The sequence below is a fragment of the Musa acuminata genome, chromosome BXJ3-6 (assembly GCF_036884655.1).
Source record: "Musa acuminata AAA Group cultivar baxijiao chromosome BXJ3-6, Cavendish_Baxijiao_AAA, whole genome shotgun sequence".
Classification (NCBI taxonomy): domain Eukaryota; kingdom Viridiplantae; phylum Streptophyta; class Magnoliopsida; order Zingiberales; family Musaceae; genus Musa; species Musa acuminata.
This window is the reverse complement of record NC_088354.1, coordinates 38,235,070-38,255,283: the sequence shown is the minus strand read 5'-3', so window position 1 is coordinate 38,255,283 and position 20,214 is coordinate 38,235,070. Positions and strand designations below refer to the sequence as shown.

Below are 20,214 nucleotides of genomic sequence, written 5' to 3'. Positions count from 1 at the left end.
TTATAATGCAATAACAGATCATAGGAAAGGAATCCCACAAACTTGAGAACACACTGGCATCATTAGATATCCACAGTGAAGTGGAAAGTGAAGCTGTACACCACACTAAAGTGTAAGCAGTGGCTATGATGACAGATTTCCATGACTTTGCCATGAAAGCTTTCTTCTCAACTAGTGCTACTTCCCTTTACAAAGTTATTAGGACCCCAAAGCTAAAGCTAAAATACTGAGAAGAAATGATTGCTCTAAATAATATAACATGGACCACAAAAGGCATTATATCAGTGCCTTGGATCAATAACTTACCAATATCAAAATGTGTATCTCATCAAAATGTGTATCTCAAGACTGGTACACCTCTCTCAAAATCGATATTGGGCATTTAAAACCTTGATCATGACTAACATGAAAAATATGCATTAGAAGAAGAGCTGGTCCAAGTTTCCTTACCATGAGTCAACCTGAGTTCTATATCATCACATCTGAATTAGCTCTAAGAAGGCATCATAATACCAAACCCTACATACATTCCAGTTCATGCAGCACAGACAGGAACAAACTAAATGTCGCTTTATTGGTTACACTGCATGCAGTCTAACAAAGTCTACAGTGACATCATGTAGACGGTGATGTCGTGGCCGTTTCAGTTCTTTTATAAGTTTTAGAGATCATTGGAACTACAATATATAGTAGGATGCTTTCTCCTGATAATAATCATATAGCCAACCTTTGATAAGATTGATTTCTGTATTCCTCTGTTCCACTAACCAGTCAGGATCCTCCTTGGTTGAAGCACGCAGATCGATATGATGCGCCCCTGAGAAACCAATAATCCCTTGTAAAGAGAACTTTCTGACCGGAGAACTAATAGACGCAAGCCAGGAAAGAGATTACCTAGCTCGGTTACAAGTGCTATGATACTCTCGGATACGTTCTGCAAAACACTGGAAAGCACAATGAAAGAACAGTCAAGCTCATACACGATAAAAGTATAGACACAACATATAAATTGCAAGGAAAATCAGATGTCAAGTGCTTTACCTGCCACCACTCCAAGGATCCAATAATCCATTTGAGAAGATGATGTTACTGCCAAATTTCTTCAATGCCGTCTTAATATCCTTTCAAAATGGGGTGGTTGACAGATTGTCATTAAATTTGATCAAAAGTAGCGATTGCTCATTCACTAACAAAATTTCTCGACGTAGTAAGGTTCATAGCCGTGTAAAATAACTTAAAAACAATACTGAAAATGTTAAGACTAGCATAAATGTCATCATAGGAAGTACATAGTCATGTAGTACCTCCACAAGCTATTCACGTGAATTAGCTAATGGAAAGTCATACAGCCAGCTGAAGCATCATGAGGAAACTATAGTTTGCCTTTCCTAGATTTTACCACAACCATCACGATCTCAGTGAAAGTAGATATGATTTGTAGCCATGTTTGGGCAGAAAATCTACTTTTACAACTTATCATCAGATTACAAAATTGACTTACGTGACCCCCAAATTCAGTTGTGATCCATCGAGGCCTTGGTCTGACACCATAATCCTGTAAACACTGATCTTGATATGCAGCATAATCAAAATCATATGCTGGAAACATGCTATTGTCTTGGCTGCTCGACATAGGCATAACCATCTCCGTGCAAGCCTGTTAATAATTAAAAGGAAGACAATTTATACAAAGATCATGGACTTTCATGTAGGACATTAAAACACAATACACTGGAGCACTTATATACCTGCCAGTTCCAACCACTCAAACCATGAGGGTCATCCTCCAAGTCAAAGCAATCGACATTTCCTGTGTAGTTGTAATAGATGCTTACTCCAGCGAAAATGCGTTCCAAGACAGTAGTTCCATCAAGATAATTATCAATTTTTCTGCATACCTAGAAAATTGGGAAACATAAATGAAAACAAAAAAATAAAATCAATTATAATCAATTATATGCATCACAACCATATATACCACTACCATATGTTGGTCATTCACTTCATGATATTATTATGCCCCTATATGCTTCCCTTCAAGGATCAGCAAATTGGGCAGACAAAAACATGGCCCATCCGGAACGTATCGGTCTGCCTGTGGAGAACATGAACCACCTGGTACCTAACGGACTGCCAGTGGATTGGAATACGGATCGTTTGGTTTAGGACAGTCCACTTATGAAAGAGAATTTAGTGCCCATGCATGGAGTAGGTGGTAAGCCCCTTCTTTCCAATTGTATTTAATTTTTTACCCTATAAAAAGAACCCCTGAAACACCCTTTGTCCCACTCAGCCCATGCCCCTCTATCTTCTCTCTCATGATTCCCCTTCGGCAGCAATCCTATACCATTATTAAGAAAAGAATGCAGAACTTGTTAACAATCAAATTACAGATTATTGTGTCAACTAACCTCCTTTATTGGGTTTGCAGGCAATGGCATCATAAAGTCAGAAGGGTATGGGTAGTCCACCATAGCAAGATAGCTGTAGGCAGAACTCAACCAGTCTGAAAGTTCCTCAGTATTGTTGAGGTTCCTGTGACTCATTAATCCACAAAACCATCATGCAAGCTAGAAGGGAATAGACACCATAGACAGAGAACAGCAAGCCAGCCTCTTCTTGGTGTGAATCTTTTAAAAAAATTATATCACAGAGAACTCATCTTACTGGCACAAGCGAAAATCTCTGCTGAGTTTGAGCAGACCATCATTATCCTCCCCTTGAGTTTCAAGTACCTTCCAAGACTCCTTTATAGCTTCAAAGCAGCTCAAACTTTCACGCTGAAATCAGTTATAAGCTAAGATCACACGACTAAGCATTTTAACAACATGTAACTATGTATGTATGCATCCAATTAAAATTTGATATGCTGACTTTAAAATCGTTGGAGACGAGATCATAGAATGTATCAGGTGGAACGATGTCTTCAAACTGAAGAATGGGGGCAGAGGAAGCAAGTGCACCTATGGCAATATGCGGGTACTTCAGCCTCATCCAAGCAGCCAACACTGTATCAGCAGCAGCAAACCAAACGTGGAAACTAAATTCTCATAAAACGTCAAGAGAAAACTATTACAAACTCTAACTCTTTTGACAGATAGCTAAGAAATCATTTCAATAAAAAAAGAAGAAAAATAGACTTACTTCCCCCATAGGAACCACCAAATAAGACCACTGGGCTTTCTTCTGATGACAAATTACGTTTCAGGTCGGTAAGCAATGCTGAAAAGTCGGCAAGTGCTTGCTCAGTTGTAAGGTAAGACAAAGACTCCGCATTCTTGTATGCTTTTTCTTGACTGCCATAGGGCATTGACTTCCCATAGTACCGGTGCTGTCAAATACAAAGAAAACCAAGAATATTAGATTATCTGAAACTTGAGGTTATTTTGACAAATGCTACCATGAGTTGAACCATCGTTTAAGTGCAACACAGGCGAAGCAGTTGGTTGAACAAATTTAAATGGTGCTCCCTTAAACAATCGTCCTTCAAAAAGAAAGGAGAAATATTAGAAGGGGAGAGTTACATTGTTCTAGTATCAAAATATAGGACATCTAAGAAATATGCATATCCATGAGAATCGTAAAACTCCGCTATCTCGTGTGTACTCCATCTTTGGAGTACAATCCACATAGTTTCCGGTTCACATTGTTAATATATAGTATCAGAGAGATCTTGGGCCAAACTTGATGAAATTTGCATATGATGAGTGAGAGATCGAAGCATCTTCAATCCGATTGACAAAATTATGATTTAAAAGCAAGCTCCACTAACAGAACAATCAACAACGGACATTGAGATTAAACATGAGCTAAATACAAGATTGTGGCAAGCTAAGTCAAATACGAGGAATCAATAGATTGATCAACCCATGCATATGAAGCCTAAACATACATATGATAATTTGTTTTTGATTGAAAAGCCATAGCAAAAATATTTAGTTTCTTGGATGATAAGTCGTGCACGTCAACTTTATAGATTGTTACTTGTCCAAGTTGTATGAGGTTTATGCATAGATCATCATCAAATTGTGAAGATTTAATGACTGACCAAGTTGATGGCCAAGTCCATAACTATTGAAGGCAAAATTCATGCAGAAAAAAGCAATTGACGCAAGCCATTTTTAGCTTTATTGGCAATAGGATTCCTAAAATGATTAGACCAAGCCTGAAATGTAAGAGATCATGATGATCATGATCATGGGATTCCTGGCCAAAAAGTAAATAAATAAAAGGCTCAGAATTCCATCAATTTAAAGGTTTAAAAAAAAGGTTGAATCTCCTCTCCTTTCTCGATCGATATGATATTTCGTAGGCAGCCTGTCCCTTCCTTGGTACCCTTAGCCCATTCCAAGCAATTAAAAAGAACTACAGGATCTTATACGGAGGCACTCAAAGATTCGCTCAACATGTCGGGATATGTGGTCCAAACATATTTATAAAACATGATATGGAGCCCAAGTCATTGGTATATGTCTCATATATATCCACCTTCGATCGGATACATAAATACATAACCAAACCACTTATAGTCTTAATCCTTCAGTGAGCAAGACAAGGAATATCCTAAAGATTATCAAGCCACAAGGAGGTATTCACCAATAACTCAATTGTGGATGAGGTTGTGTCATGCGTGAAAGACGTGCCTTACATGTTCAGACTTAGTAATTAGTATTTGTACTTTCCATATAAACTTAATTCAATTAGCATCCAAAAGGTGTTCTTTTAGGTTTTTGGAAATACTAACAATTGGTAAACGATCTTCACATACCAAAATAATCGACTTCGAACGGGATCATATCTAGATCAAATTGTGACACGTCATGTGTGAAAGACATGCATTCCATGTTCGGACTTACTACTGCACTTTCTATATATTTCTTGTCCAATTAGTATCCAAAAGTTGTTCTTTTAGGGTTAACAATCGGTAACGATCCTTACGTACCAAAATAATCGACTTCGAAGGGGATCATATCGAGATCAAATTGTGCGACAAGGAACAGGGAAACGGGTGAGTGCGAGTAGGGGTAGCAGTGGTGACCTCGGCGAAGACGACGAGGGCGGAGAAGCGGGGGGCGATGTCCCAGACGAAGCCGGTGTTATCAGCGAACCACTCGATGTCGCCCTCGTTGCCGCAGTAGAAGAAGATGGGGCCAGCGGGGCGGGCCCACGCGCCGGTGTTTGCGATGAGGTAGCGCTGGTCGAAGGGCGGGAGGTCGGCGAAGCTGAAGTGGTCCAGCGACTGCCGGAAGTAGCGTTCCTCGTACTGGTACGCCCGCGCGCGGTTGCCGGGCCGCGCGAACCGCTCCAGCAACCGCGGCCTCCCCCTCTGCGCCCGACAACAGGGGAAGACGAAGAAGAAGCAAAGAGAGACGAGGACGAGAGTGGTGGCGAACCTCCTCATTCCGAAGAAGAAGAAGGGACCGAGGATAAAAATCTCTCCTTTATGAAGGCTGTAACATGAAGTGGATGCGATGAATCCCTCTCTCTCTCTCTTCCTCCTATCTTATATATCTTCTTCATAAATCCGTCCTTTATGCAATTTATTTGATCCGATTTTACTCGGATATTATTGACTATCATTAGACACTTAGAGCGACATTAATTCCCATTAGTGGTAAGCATCTTACAAATATTTTAGGTATTTTGTATCTTTAATATATATATATATATATTTAGAATAATATTGATTAATATAATTAATATTTAGTGATATATTAAAATTAATAAGAGCCCACAAATTAAGGGCTGTGGGCTGAGTCTATATGGGCCCATTTAGAGCCCATTAATCTTATGTTGTAGTTGACCCAATAACCTCTATTAGGGAAGTTGGACCTTTTGCTTAACATAAACAGACCTGAAGGCTCCATTGACCTTTGCCTGATACAAAATCTTATGATCATGATTAGGATCGATTTTTTAAATAATTAATTATTCATTGATCTTCCACAACAATATAAACAATTATGTGGGCTTCATACAATGACTCAGTATGGATATATCTATAATAGTGTCTAGTGTACCATTTTCAATGTATATTTTTTTAGCATTCAAATGCAATATATGGATGCATTAGGAAGAAATAAGATTAAAAACTGACTGACTGTTTATCAGAATGATCTTTTGAAATATACGTATATATATATATATATATATATAAAATGATAAAGTTAGGAGATTGTTTTTTAGATAATAATTAAGAGTTGTAAAAGAATAAAAGTCTTGAGTATGAGTCATATTGGGATTTAGTGTTTAGAAGCCCTATAAATAGTCATGTATTTCTTTTATTTTCATAAACTGAATCTTTTCTGCAGTCTTTGAGTAGTAACTTAGAGGAATGAACTCCTATAGAGTTCCAAGGAGGTCGATCCCCTAAAAAGATAAATCTCAAGCTTAGAATCTACAACGGTTCTAATAAAATTGAAGCTAATAAATTGTTTTCTTCTTTGGATGGTAATAATGCATCACTAATTACTAATTTATTGGAGGAACACAAAGCATAAATCCGAATCTTGCAGGCATTTTTCTTTAGGAATTGCATCATGCCTTCGAGACAAGGATTTGACTTGAATTTTTTCCCACAAAAAAGGAAGGTTTGACTTCAGCTCTCCCTTATTAAAACATTCTCCACTCCTTGCTTGGATATGTCTTTTGGAGCATTATTCTTGTGCACGTCTATTCCATTGGTTAGGAATCGATCGATTCGGAATCATGGAATCATCGGTCAATTTCAGATTTTGGTTTCGATCGATTCGATTTGGAAGATCAGAGCTCTCTTATGTCATAATTTGCATTGATTCGAGTCGAGAATATTAAGGCAATGAGGCGTATTTGTGGATCTCGAAACAAGTTAAGGTAGATCAATAATCTTTTTCATATGATATTAGAGTAGTATAAGAGAAACTACTTTTGTTAGTTATCTTCAACTGTCCACCAAAAGTTTAATATTTCTCTAAGAAAGTATTCAAAATAAATCAAGTAGTTGCTGTTTCATGATAAATATATAGAAATTCATATCTCACTTGAAGATAAAATCACATTCTGTTATATTATATTATATAACTCAATATAATTAGATAAGATATATTATAAATATTAGGATTCCTCTAAGAGATATTTTCTTAATTATTTATCATATACTTTTTTACTCTCGTCTATAAATATATAATAACTAACTCTTAGAGACTTAATTGGATTTAGTCATCAAGAGATTATAAAATTTTCTCATATCTTTTTGTCCATAGTAATTTTGTGAAGAATAAGAAAAGAGAAGAATGTGTGTCTAGTTCTCTTTACAAATCGAAATCGTTGTAGATTCGACGATGATTTATAACATTGAAAATATATACATCATATATTTGATTTTTTTTATTTTTGACATTAAAATATTTTATATAACATTAACATATTATAGTTTTTATGTTTATAAATTAATATAAACCTTTTTTAAATAACAAAAAGAGATATTATAATTGTTCTCATATTTTTTTTGTCAGTAATTTTGTGAAGAATAAGGAAAGAGAAGAATGTGAGTATAGTTCTCCTTATAAATCGAAATCATTGTGAATCCGACGATGATGTACTTATAGATCAGATAAAGATTTTTTAAATAATATTAAAAAGATATGCATCGTATATTTGATTTTATTTTTTGATATTAAAATATTTTATATAATAATAACATAATATTATATATTTTATGCTCACAGATTAATATAAAACTTTTTTTAAAAATAACAAAAGGAGAGTTGAAATGAGAAACAAGAGACGAGAAAAAAGGACGAAGGCTTCAAGGCGAAGAATCAAAGACGCAGTACAGCGTATCAGCGGTGGGCACCATTAATCTCCCTCCCAAGGAAGAAGATGATGATGATGTCGATGGAGCTTCCACTAGCCTTTAATATCGAGTTGTTTGACTCATTCCGACCTCGAAACACTAGCTTTTCCTCGTTGGTTAACAAGTTTATTATCTAATCATGCCTCTACTTATTGGTTGATGGAGTGTGTCAAAGTCAACATGCATCAATCACCACTTACCTAAAAACATAAACTGACAATCTTATCACACTAAACACAAATTAATCTTTACGGTCTCCATTAAAGAGCCAACTACCCTCGAGTGATAAATTAGCCGCTAATGTAGAAGATTTTTTTTATAATAAATTAATATATCATATCGTATTTCTTTTGATCCAACAAGCGAATTGTTCATGATCCGTATATATGTCTCGTACATACGTAACGTAGACAATGAAATTATTTTATAAAAAAATAAAAAAAAAATATGAAAAAAATTATTACGATATTTTAGTCCCTTTGTATATGCGCTAAGTTAGTTAGATTTATCATAGTGTGTAACTTATGAAATCTCTTTTTTGAGTAGATGGAGAGATGCTTAATTCCCAAACAAAACAGCTGCTTGTCCTCTTGACTTCCTCCTCTACTTTCTTGGGAACATGATGGATGTTATCGGATGAAAGAGAAGACTCGATCAAGCTGTGTGATGGTTGAATTACCTAACAACCACCACTCAAAATATGAGCACAAGATAGGTGGAGAATTAAGATATTTTTGTGGGTGACACGTCCATTAATCTCCAACCCACTTCCGTAGCTGCTGGTGATTGTTCTTGAATGGTAGGCATGAAAGGCATATCTTTCATGAGGTAAGGGTTTTGATGTGATGAGTTGATTGGTGGGCAATGCACAAAGTCGAAAGTGAGTAGAGGAGCCAATAGAGAAGTGAGAGACAGTGGATGAATACATGAGAGAGAGAGAGAGAGAGAGAGAGAGGTGGGTGCAAAACTTGAATGCATGAACGGCATTCGTGATTCCTACTCTCCGATTCGCCAACCTATGTCAGCCTGTGTGTCATCTCCCCTGCAGACTTCTCTCGATAACACCCCCTCTCCCATCCATCATCGCAACACATCATGCATTCGTTCCTGTGCTCCCATCCTGCTGTCTCGCGGAAGGAAACCCTTATGGACACGAGCGAGAGAGACGATGTGCGAGTCGCTGGCCTTTCTCTTCGGTTGAATTATGATGGCAGAGGTGATCTTTCGGGAGGTGATCATCATCCCCGGCCAAGCGCCGGATTCAAGCTGGAGAGATCTTCTTCGACTGCCACGTCCGTCGAGCCCTATCTCACTCTTGGCCTCCCTGGTGATGGGTGGGGATCAGCGAAAGCTCAGGCCGAGGAAGACAAGGCTTGCTCCGCGAGTAGGGTCGTCGGCCGGCCATCGTCTCCTCATAGCATGGTGTCTTCCTTCTCCGGTGGTCATCTCTCTAGGATTAAGAGGGAGAGAGATGCGAGGGTCAGTGATGAGGAGGAAGACGGCGGTGCAGCCAGGAAGAAGCTCAGGCTCACCAAGGAGCAGTCTGCCCTCTTGGAAGACAGGTTCAGAGAGCATAGCAGTCTCGATCCGGTTTGTGTTACCCCAAGAAATCTGATCCATGGATCAAAATAGATTCTTCGATCGTGATTCTGATCCAGTTTCTGTGTGATTTCTTTGCGATGATCAGAAGCAAAAGCAAGCTCTGGCCGGGCAACTGAACCTTCGTCCTCGGCAAGTAGAAGTATGGTTCCAGAACAGGAGAGCGAGGTCAGTGCCTCACCGTCGACATGCAGCATCATGCAAACCCTATACGCACCAACATGACCGCATCTTTGCTGCAGGACTAAGCTGAAGAAAACCGAGGTCGAGTACGAGCGCCTCAGGAAGTGCTGCGAGACGCTGAGAGACGAGAACAGGCGACTACAGAAGGAGTTGCAGGAGCTGAAGTCGTTCAAGCTTCTGAGGCCACGATACATGCAGCTCCCAGCGACGGCGGTCTCCGGCTTCACGATGTGTCCGTCCTGCAGCACCGTGGCCGCGGCCAGCGACAGCGACGAGAGTGGATCTCTTGTGGTGGCACCCAAGCCTCGCTTGTTCAACCCCTTCGCCCACTCGGCATCACTCTGAGCCGAGATATTGTCTTCACCCACAGGCATAACCCTTCCCTCCTTCCTCGAAGAAACCAAAACAGGCCACGACTCGCTAGATTTCTCATGTTAGCTTTTACACAGATTACAGTGTTGTGATTAGTTCATGTACACAGATATTGGTGATGAAGATTGCCCCAAGTTTATCTACATGTGTTGAGATCGATACAATCATCATTAGATGATTCCGTTTCTCCCCAAGTTCATCTACCTTTATCTTGAAACATTCAGATCATACGGGACTGAATCCTATAGCTTTTCATCGGTTGTTCTGAAAGAAAACCATTCATTCCTTTGAAGAGAGTGACAGAGCAGGAAAGAGAGGAAGAAGAAGAACATCCACATCTGAGCTCTACGATTATACATATATACTGTGCTCCACCATCAGATATATACATATAGATGTCGAGAGGCAGAACAGATGTTGAGAGATTGAAGCAGTGAGTTCACATAGTTTGACTTGGACAATCTTTTCAGCATCAAAATCGTGATGTCTCATAAATGCATGAGTGGCGCAACCTTTACTAAATGCTTGCTGAATCTACCTTGAGGAGTACACCGTCGGCATGAATCCATGAAGTGGTTGGCCGCCCGTAAGTTAATGACTTTGTCTGTTCTAACCATCCCGAGGTAGACGATTCCATCCGCATTGGATTCCTTTTCTCTCTGATTTCTGTTCTGTTCTGTTCTTTCCTTCATGCATCCTTGTGTTTGGTCTGCTTGCAAGTACGTACACTAATAGTTTAAGCTCCTCACTTTTCTCCGGTCATTCCATCTTCTCAACCAGATGGTATCCATCGACCCGATGATGTAGAAACATGACACGCAGCTCGGCAGGAGCTCATCATCCGAAGAAGAAGACCAAACGAGAGACAGACTACTTTTCTCGAGGCGAAAAGGGTAGCCGACAACACGTGTGTGCAATCCTCGTTTCTTAGGAATGGGAGGTGGCCGTGGCTTCACCGGAGGCAGAGAAAGTCCTCCAATAATTAAGAGAAAGAAAGGAAAAGGAAGAGAGGAAAACGTATGGGACAAGAAAGGAATGACAATGATTAATGTGAAATGGAAACAGAATGAGCACAAGAAGGCCATTTGGAGGGGATTGGCGATGAGTCCAACAAGAGAGAGAGAGAGAGAGAGAGTCCAACTTTCATACAGAATCTTAGGCAATCAACTCCTTTATCTGTCTCCTTTCACCAACATGATGTTGGATTCTCCCTGGACTTTTTTTTCCTCCTTGGTATAAATATCTCATATGATTGAGAGAGGTATAGGTCAATAATTCTCAGGGTTTTGGGGTACCCATACACCTTATGTTAGATTTTATGTGATGAAAAAAAAGAATTTATCGCATCGATCGATGCGTCTTAGCGAAAAAGAGGGATAAAATAAAATAATTTATCGGTCACATTATCGAAGAAAAATTTGTGATAGATACATCTCGGAATGATTATATTGGAAAGTAAAATTTAATGTCGAAGGATAATGAACCTAATTCTTCTGTGAAAACTTTTGTGGCTTTCCAAAGGGAATAGTATGAACAATGTAGCTTTTGTGAACATCACATGAGAATGATTTGCATATGTTGGATGAGAAAAAGGAGATGGCAATCACATATCCCTTGCCAATCAAGCATAATTGTGTACTGGAGGAAGTTTCTTTGAAGCTTCTCTACATCAAAAAGCAGGGCCTGGAACTTATCCTACCTTTGATTGCATCATCCACCATACCATGCACTTTGTGTGCCATCTTCAGGTTTCTTTCACATAGCATGTTGTGTCTTTGGAATAATTATCCATGCACCTGTCTGCCCTTGCAATGTCTCCCTCTCTGTCATCCATGATTTCTCCCTGCCAAAGAATCCCAGGTCACATCTCCCTCTTCTTGACTCAGGGAAGCACTTGTCACAACATTGTGTCTTACCCAAACACAGCAGCAGAGCTGTCTGATGCCCATTGTTCATCCACAAAAACAGGACATGATATGGCACACTCTGTCTGAGCAATGTGATGGGTGCTCAATTCCTGTAGCTGAGCACCCCAGAAAGAAAGGAATCAGATAAATATGACAGCAAAATAATCCAAAGAAAAGATGGAAGAAACAGAACAGAAAAAGAAAAAGGAATATAAACTGCAGGGCCACAATCCAGAGATGAACAAAAGGATGGTGGACGAATGTTATTGGCTAACAAGATTTGCTTTTATTTCTGCTCGAGGAAAACCAAGACAAATTAGCTATCCTTGTCTGCTGACCAGAGATAATGATTCTTCTGCACCTGATTCAGGCCTTCCACCAGACATTGAAGTGACCATAATTACCATCAGAGATGTCTTTTTCTGTTTTTGTTGCTGTGCAAGCTTGCAGCAATGTGTTGTTATATCATCAAAGGAATATAACACAAACTTGCATGAAGAACATATGATGTATGCTTTGACAAAGATTACATTGCTAACTTGAGGTTTCAGTTGAGGCTGATAACAACAGGATTGATCATTGCTAGCTGACAAGGGCTGAGGCTCAGCTTCCATGTTCACTGAACACCCACAATCTTATTCCTAAAATGTGATGCAGACAATAAATGTGAGGAAATGCAAGAAAGATGATTTTGTGTTAATAATCTAGAAATACAGTGATGATAGAATGACTTGTTCCAAGTACTGTAGCTATTTTCTTTGGAAGAAGCCATCTCAAGCTCACAAATCTTCTCATCACAGCATCTGAGGTTGATCCAAGCACCAAGTGAATCTTGGGGTGGAGCCACAATCTTCTGTATAGGGCATGTCTTGCTATTGTTATTGTAGAAATTAGGTAATCATTTTCAATAAAAATAATTGGACAAATTATCCCCAAAAAAAATCCCTCTTTTCTCTTTTTTTTTTTCCTCCCATAAAGTGTTTCCTGTTTCGAAAGAGTACTAATTCAATAATTTTTTTAATATTATTATAAAATTAATTATGAGCTTGAAAATTCATATTCAATTAACATAATTAAAGAAATTAGTATATGCTAGTTGATTAAATATAGGGGAGGAGGATTTACCCAAAAGAAGACAAAAATATAAGCAAACTCACCCCATGGAGTAGTAGGCCCAAAGCTCAACCCAAATGGATGGATAGATCCACCTCCAGCCCAGACAAGAGGTATCTGCAAGAAGACAATGCCAAGAAAACTTAAATATAACAACATATTCTGTCTAATGGTCCATATCTGCTCACATTTCTGTTGACAGTCAAGGAGACTCCTTTCACCTGCCCTTCAATTCATGGTGTTTATGGGCTCAAGGGACAAATCTGCATCCTGAAGAAAGAAAATACCTGTAGGAAGGAGAAGACATGGTTTGTTCATTTTCTGGTGTACTGTTGAATTCAAACACAGCAATTTATCTGTCTGTTTTCTGTGATTTTGTCAATTGAAAGTTCAATAAATCTGAAGGAAAAAAAGGTCTTATCTTGAATGCTTTGAGCTGCTGAAAAATTATCTGGACTTGTGAATGCAGAAACTGAATGATAACATTACCAGTTGTCCTTTCTGAAGCTTCAAGTATGAGAAGCATTCCTTGCATCGATGTGTCAACACTGCCAAAGATCACTGCTTGACAGTCCCTTCCACCACAGAAATGAAAGGTCATCATCATAACTGTTCAGTGATTGAAGCCTCTATGTATCTGTTTTCTCATTTCTCTGGCATAATTCACAACAAAGTGCTCTGTTGAAATCAAGTTGCCTCTTTGGATTTTGCAGTAGCCACCTGAAAAATGCACTTGGTGGCTCATTTGTTTGATTGCAGTTGATTGTTCACTGACCTTGTGGTGAAGAACAAGTTGTCACCTCAATCAGGTTCATACAAACAAGCTGAATGATCATAGTGTCAGAAATTGACATGTGAGGCAGGTATGATGAATGCTCATCAGTGTGATGAATGATCACAGTATTTTTTTGATGGATTTGCATGATGTGAAGCAGCACAAGGTGCTTTAAATCCACTTCAGCAAAGTTGTAGTATTGGAGAAATATTATGGTTGAGGTTTAGGCATTTAAGAGCTTTGACAACATTTAGACATTCAACTTGGAGTTTCTGCTGGAGGATCCACTGTAACAGAGTGCTCAATATCCTATCACATCAACACAGGATGGATGTGGTGAAATGGAAGGAATTATGGCCACTGGCTCTCTTCAGGAGTCAGAAGGTCCAATGATGTCCTGTTGAAGTACAGAAGAAAAGGCAAATCATGGACCATCTCACATGATGGATGGTCTTCAACATTCATAATGCCATATCATGGAGATGTGGGGCATTGCTGCTGCATCTTTCTGATATAACTTATGACCTATGGAAGTGGGGAATATATACAGATGTGGTGTGTAAGATTGCAAGAAGATGCTGTCAAGTGATTGGCTGAGATTACTCTTGTGCAACCATCAGTAATCAATCCATGGTGAATGGCTGGATGCATCCCCATTTTTTTCTCTCTGTTAAAATGCTAACCAAACCAATGTTTGAAGTGTTCATTCAGATGGGTTACCTTTGAATTTGGAATGGGTCACATCATTGCTGGAGTTGGCTTGCATGCTAAATGGGGATTAGCTGATGCTGTAAGATAGTCTACTTGTTTGCTTCTATCTATCTATCTAGCAAAACAACTAATGATAAGCATTAGATTCAGGAAGAAATATAAGACCTAATATGTTTATAGATCTGCCAGCCCTAAACTTGTCTCGAGTGCAGTAGCCTGAAGCTATGTTGTTGGTGAATCAACATCAGTTGTCACTGGCACCGCCATTGGTGTTTCTGGCCATTAACAAATACCTATACCCAAGTGGATTTATGGAGAGTGATGACTCTGCCTTCCTGACTTTTTTTGTCTTAGTAGTGTAGGAGATTAGACAGAGATCTAAGCTGTGCACACATGTCTACGTTCAGGTCTGCAGCAGATCACTGTGAATGGCAGCTCATGATGGAGATTCGGGAACAGGTGGGCCTGTGGTTTGCCCTCCGTACCATGCAGCTACGGGGAGCCCTCCACGTTCCCGATCCAGTCCTGTGCCTCTCTCTCTCTCTCTCTCGATCTATCGATCGATCTTTCTCTCCCCCACAACCATTTATTGAATTGGATGACTATGATCATGAATGCAACAGGAAGGGACTGGCATTTGATGTAATCGTTAGGTTTGGATAGGTCTGCAGGTCTTTGATAGCGTGGGTGAGACTTCACACTACTTGCCCAAGGGTCAGAGGGAAGAGGGCATGGATTCCAAGCAAAGCTGGTCGGAAGGAGGCCCATGTCATGAACACAAGCGCGCAAGCAAAGCATGTTTCCTGCACACGAAATAATGATGAAGGTGGGAGACCAAACCTCGCCCGGCAGCATGGTGCAGGTGGTGGCATGCACGGAAGATGAAGCTTGCTTTGGGTTTGTGCATGTTGGGAACCTGACTCCATCTTTTCCTGCGCCTTTGGTCAGAACATGGTGCCCCCCTCCCAACACCCCCACCTTTTGCTTTGGCCATATCATACCTGCCAACGTGAAGGGAAGGGCAAGCACACATGAGAAAAGGAGGAAGAAAGGATAAGCAAACAATGGAGGGAAGAAAGGTGAGTGGGATTCTCCTCACCAACTGTGGAGCAGAACAAAGGAGACCAGAAAAGGCTTCGGGGGATGGTGGTAGGGCAGAGGGGCACGTATGTTTAGGGCAGACTCAGCTTTGGGTTAGATGGATAGGGAAAGGGAAAAAAGGAGAAGAAGAAGAAGAAGAAGGGTGTGCCCACAAGTCAAGGTGCTTCAAATTACTCCTGTAAGGAGGAGGAGGAGGAGCACAAGCACACATGTCCTCTTCTTCTCCTCCTCCTCCTCCTTTTCTCAAGGTTCTCTAGGTGGTCACAGTGTCATCCAAAGGGCGACGTGAAATCTCATCTTAATTGGGTTGATGGACGCAATAATGCAGCCATGGAATCACAACCATGCAATGCATATCTATCAACCTATCTATCTCTCTGCACTTTTATCTGCTCCACCTCCCTCCCCCTACCCTTTTCCATGTGGTGGCTTGGAAGAATGCAAAGCGATTCTAGGATAAAGTGGGGGGCACTGTTGCACCACAGTGGCGATGGCTCGCGTGATGGTACGGCCAGGCTCGAAATGCTTAATGCCTTTAATTGCTTTGAATCATGAGGGCAGCGAGGGGTGGTGATATGGGGACGGACACCTCTGTCATCCCTTGGATCTCATTGTATGGTAACCAAGAAGAAGAAGAAGAAGAAGAAGAAGAAGTGGGTGTGGGTGAATTGCTTAGTGTTGAAGTCTCGGATAAATCTGCTCAGGTTGTCCTCTGTTCCTTGCCCAAGGACCACACACAACTGGGACTTGTGAAGCTGGTCATGTAATTAGGAGCTGTACTGCGTAGATAGCTTTTTGCAAAGACCAATGAGCAGTGCAGCATCTGATTCCAAGAAAGACCCCTAGTCTGTGGCATGTAGTAGCAAGATGTTGATCCTTTTGAGGGAAGACTTACCTGTGGTTCCTTCCATGCATGAAGAATATTAACAGTAACTCACTGCATCAGATGGTGAAACTTGTGTTGGTAGATCTTGTCAATGCTTTTGTCATAACCTGTCTCCCTTTGTCTTCAAGTTTCTGCACCGAAAAGAACAAGGAGAAATAACCTTCGAGCACTCCATGTGTACATCAGGCCACAGTGACTCAGGCTTCATCCACATGTTAAGTCCGGTTGATGAGAGTGGTAGGTCCCATTCCTTTCTCTCTCTCTCTCTCTCCAAATCGTATATTATTTTCTGTAATCTCCAAGTGAGCACATCAATCAAGTGGAAGAAGGAGATCTCACCATTCTCAAAGTTAAAGAAGCTTGGAATCCTCAGTCATACATAAAGGTGTACCAAAATGAAAAGGGTATACCAACTCCTCTTCTTTTTTCCCTGCCTTTTTCTTATTCAGTGGTTCCCAAAATTCTCTCTCTGGACCAAACCCTAAATAAACCCCAACCCACCCGCACCCATTTCTCTTGCATGCACCATCATCTCATCCCTCTTCCGCTTCTCCTCCTCCCTATCTCTCTCAGACAAGTCCCAAGCATACACAGCTCTCATGGCAGTTGAAGCTCACCATCTTCACCTCTTCCCTTCCCAACTCCTAAGGAACAGGTACTGGCCAACTTCTCACCACCCTTTCTTCTTCCTCCTCTCAAAACCCATCTCTTCTCTCCCCGGTACATATCTGCATGCATGTGTGTGAAACTCACTTGGCTACTGTTTCCCGCAGGGAAATCATTAATGGTGTAGAGGACCAATCGGGCTTCTACAACACGCAATTGGGATTCTTTGCACCGGCCTCCGGCGCCACCGCCAGCTCTTATATCCCCTTCTGCAGCAGCCCATCTGCTCCGATGACCGCCGCCACCACGTCTGAAAGCGGTCTCACCTTCAACAACTTCCACGCCGCCATGGCTTCGAGGAAGCGGCCGCGAGACTGGGATCGACAGCTTTCCTTCCTCGGCCAAGATTTGTCCTCCCACATCCAGCAGCAGATGCTCGACGTTGATCGCATCATCCTGCACCACGTGATTCTCCTGCTCCGATCCTTTTATGCATCGAGCGCTGCATAATTTCCTGTGCATCAATTAACAGTGGGATACATGGCAGGCTGAGAAGGTGAGGGTGGAGCTAATGGAGGGGCTCAAGCGGTTCCTGAGGGGAATCCTCGCCGCCGTAGAAGAAGGCCTATCGAAGCGGCTCGAATCCAAAGAAGAAGAGATCGCGAGAGTGAGCAAGCTGAACTGGGCACTGGAGGAGCGCATCAAGACCCTGTGTGTCGAGAACCAGATGTGGCGGGACTTGGCGCGGAGCAACGAGGCGGCCGCCCAAGTCTTGCGGACCAACCTCGAACAGGCCCTGGCGGAGGCGCAGGTCAAAGCCGAGGAAGAGGCGGCGGCGATCGCCGCCGATGACGCCGAGTCCTGCTGCTTCGGCGACAATGCGGGCGGCGAGAACAGGGATCCAGCGGCGGCGGAGGCGAAGAGATCGGGGCTGAGAAGGGTGTGCAGGTGTTGCCAAGCGCAGGAGCCGTCGGTGCTGCTGTTGCCGTGTCGGCACCTCTGCGTGTGCGCGGCCTGCGGCCCGGCCGTCGTCGTCTGCCCGATCTGTAACTGCAACTCCAATGGTAGTGTCCTTGTGAACATGTCTTGAACTCTACAGCTTTCGTTAAAAGGAAAAAATCACATTCAAATTTATCGTCTTCATGATAATAATTAGCTCTTTTTCCCCCTAAATAATGATTTGATTATCTCTTATAATACTTGTTTTGGATGATGTTCTTCGATCAAGTGCTATGAGAATTATTGGTTTCTTCGGTGCCGCTCACGTCGCATGTGACCCGTTTCACCCACCTACGTTATCGTCTTCCTCTGAGGCACGGGTTTCCAGGCCAAGGGACGTAACAGGAAGCACCAGATCCACGTGCCGGGTGTGGTGTCCGCGGGCACGTCACACGTGCCCCATCACTCCGAGGTAGGAAACGTGAATCGGCCCCTGCTCCCCTACACGGCCATGCCACATTTAATCCACGCCTTGGACCGTGTCAGATCAGATGCACAGCAATCAATAATCTTGTCTGTTGTTTCCTGTGCATCTTTCTGTCCCAAGAAACAAGATTTTCGTTTTACATACCTGAAGACAAGTAAATACTACTGAGTCGATTCACAATAAAAGATCGAGCAACACAACATTTCGCAATACTTCTTGATGAGGTTTTAGTCACCATTAAGTCTGTGTCGGCAAAATTAAGTTGACCAGACGCCATCGAACAGGACAAATCGACGCAACCCTTTCTTATCGTTCGGGTCCCACGTGAACCGAGGTAAACGCCTTTTGGACACATGTGAAAAGGTCCGTCGTGTCATCTCGTGGTGCTGCCACGCGGTGGCGGTCCCCTTCTGTCGGGCGCTGCTCGTTGGCCGAGGATGCCAGCGCCGCGGTCCCACTGGCATCGTCCGGTCCGGTTGTCCTGGACCGTCCGATCAAGTTGCTCCTTGATGGCACACTGGCACAAATAAGTAATAACATGGCGGACGCTCTATAGCTTCATGTTGATTTCTAATTGGTCGAGCGACTGTAACCATCGACCGCATCAATCTCATAACTATTCGGGAATGGCATTCTTTTAAGATGGATAAGTTTGGTGTTTAAATCCCTCCTTGAGTAGTATAATCCCAATAATTGAAACTACAGATTTCATGCTAATGGTGGTTGTTGAGAAAGATTAGTGGTTAAGCCTAAATGGAAATGGGGCGGAATCATGATGATGAGAAGGGAGTGGGGCTACTTGTTACACCACAAGGAACATGAATGCTGAAATTTCTGTGTGGCCCATGCAAGGTAGTGACTCTGCCTCGCTTATGGAAAGAAGCCAGGGAAGTGGTCTCCAATTACTTAATGGATGATGTTGTACAGAATGAGAAATGTGTCATCTCTGAATTGGCATGAATCTTTATACTACATATCAGTCACTCTGATGGCCCAAATAAGGCTGTGAAAGCCATGCTTTTGTAATTGCCTGTGGAAAGAGATAAGCTTCTTTTTTAATTATTCCATCAGAACAGTAAGCATATATTCTTCCTATCTGTCATAGGCCTGTGTGACTCGTATGTCAGTATCCAAAATTAAATGCCAAGATATCATAATAATGAATAGTGATGTAACTATGCCATGCAGAAAAGGTTTCGCCTTATACTGGTAGTAATTAATTTTATCTTTTTAGCACTAGAATGTTAGGCAGATTGGAAGGGTAGCTAAAGAAGCGAGGATTGGTTGAGGGGGATATGCAGCACAAGGTAAAGATGATTAAGTTAGATAATGATGGTGCGTAGGGTCTACATTGGGTTTTGGCAAGGTAGCATCCATGTCCACATCAAATGATGCAAGAACCAAAAAAATACACAAGGCCCAAGCCAAACTAGAAATGGTTTGATGAGACATGCTACCAGTGTTGTCATTTGAATGGGAACAATCCATGAGAAGAAGAAGAAGAAAAAAAAAAAAGACTATGTGATCTTTTATATTCAAATATCATAAACACAAAAGGTCGCAGAGCGTCATGATTCTCGTGTGGCCTTCCAATTTTTTGACACATACCACTGGTGTAGAGTGAATAAAAGAATGCTTTCTTGGTGGAATAGGGTTTCTTGTGAAGTGCACTTGGGTGGGTGGTGCAGTGAACATGAAAGC

The 20,214-nt window shown here is 41.5% G+C and overlaps 3 protein-coding genes and 1 long non-coding RNA gene across 12 annotated transcripts; 2 read left to right on the top strand and 2 right to left on the bottom strand.

Annotated features, from left to right (window-relative positions):
- Positions 1-551: 551 nt before the first annotated feature.
- On the bottom strand, positions 552-5,502 carry LOC135581402 (uncharacterized). 5 transcript variants are annotated; one of them, XM_065156878.1, is made up of 10 exons: positions 5,039-5,502; positions 3,145-3,331; positions 2,875-3,008; positions 2,668-2,780; positions 2,412-2,541; positions 1,749-1,898; positions 1,479-1,657; positions 1,042-1,122; positions 895-944; positions 552-817 (listed from the first exon to the last, which is right to left on the bottom strand). In XM_065156878.1, exons 1-10 carry the CDS (start codon positions 5,399-5,401, stop codon positions 678-680), a joined length of 1,527 nt encoding a protein of 508 aa, XP_065012950.1. In that variant the 5' UTR covers positions 5,402-5,502; the 3' UTR covers positions 552-677. The 5 variants fall into 5 exon arrangements, with proteins under 5 accessions (XP_065012950.1, XP_065012947.1, XP_065012949.1 ...); XM_065156875.1 differs by having other exon boundaries at positions 1,042-1,121; positions 1,502-1,657; positions 5,039-5,500; XM_065156877.1 differs by having other exon boundaries at positions 1,042-1,112; positions 1,502-1,657; positions 5,039-5,500.
- Positions 5,503-8,769: 3,267 nt separating this feature from the next.
- Positions 8,770-10,131, top strand: LOC135641713 (homeobox-leucine zipper protein HAT22-like). Its single transcript, XM_065157366.1, has 3 exons — positions 8,770-9,424; positions 9,522-9,601; positions 9,676-10,131. Exons 1-3 carry the CDS (start codon positions 8,930-8,932, stop codon positions 9,959-9,961), a joined length of 861 nt encoding a protein of 286 aa, XP_065013438.1. The 5' UTR covers positions 8,770-8,929; the 3' UTR covers positions 9,962-10,131.
- A 1,400-nt stretch (positions 10,132-11,531) lies between these two features.
- Positions 11,532-16,797, bottom strand: LOC103989597 (uncharacterized). Of its 5 annotated transcripts, XR_010497737.1 has the most exons (8): positions 15,594-16,797; positions 15,335-15,495; positions 13,498-13,728; positions 13,230-13,295; positions 13,053-13,125; positions 12,234-12,748; positions 11,905-12,011; positions 11,532-11,831 (listed from the first exon to the last, which is right to left on the bottom strand). It is a non-coding gene; the product is annotated as an uncharacterized LOC103989597 (long non-coding RNA). The 5 variants fall into 5 exon arrangements; XR_010497736.1 differs by having other exon boundaries at positions 11,905-12,748; positions 13,498-13,832; XR_010497738.1 differs by having other exon boundaries at positions 11,905-12,748; positions 13,498-13,783.
- Positions 16,798-16,902: 105 nt separating this feature from the next.
- On the top strand, positions 16,903-18,217 carry LOC135581398 (probable BOI-related E3 ubiquitin-protein ligase 3). Its single transcript, XM_065156873.1, has 3 exons — positions 16,903-17,136; positions 17,255-17,552; positions 17,635-18,217. Exons 1-3 carry the CDS (start codon positions 17,081-17,083, stop codon positions 18,175-18,177), a joined length of 897 nt encoding a protein of 298 aa, XP_065012945.1. The 5' UTR covers positions 16,903-17,080; the 3' UTR covers positions 18,178-18,217.
- The last annotated feature ends 1,997 nt before the right edge of the window (positions 18,218-20,214 follow it).

Coding starts and splice junctions, on each gene's coding strand:
- LOC135581402 (XM_065156878.1), bottom strand. CDS start 5,401: ATGAGGAGGTTCGCCACCACTCTCGTCCTCGTCTCTCTTTGCTTCTTC. Junction 1,899..2,411: donor CTGCAAACCCAATAAAGGAG/GTTAGTTGACAC, acceptor CCAATTTTCTAG/GTATGCAGAAAAATTGATAA. Junction 1,658..1,748: donor TGAGTGGTTGGAACTGGCAG/GTATATAAGTGC, acceptor AATTATTAACAG/GCTTGCACGGAGATGGTTAT.
- LOC135641713 (XM_065157366.1), top strand. CDS start 8,930: ATGCATTCGTTCCTGTGCTCCCATCCTGCTGTCTCGCGGAAGGAAACC. Junction 9,425..9,521: donor AGCATAGCAGTCTCGATCCG/GTTTGTGTTACC, acceptor TGCGATGATCAG/AAGCAAAAGCAAGCTCTGGC. Junction 9,602..9,675: donor TTCCAGAACAGGAGAGCGAG/GTCAGTGCCTCA, acceptor TCTTTGCTGCAG/GACTAAGCTGAAGAAAACCG.
- LOC135581398 (XM_065156873.1), top strand. CDS start 17,081: ATGGCAGTTGAAGCTCACCATCTTCACCTCTTCCCTTCCCAACTCCTA. Junction 17,137..17,254: donor TCCCAACTCCTAAGGAACAG/GTACTGGCCAAC, acceptor TGTTTCCCGCAG/GGAAATCATTAATGGTGTAG. Junction 17,553..17,634: donor ATCGCATCATCCTGCACCAC/GTGATTCTCCTG, acceptor GATACATGGCAG/GCTGAGAAGGTGAGGGTGGA.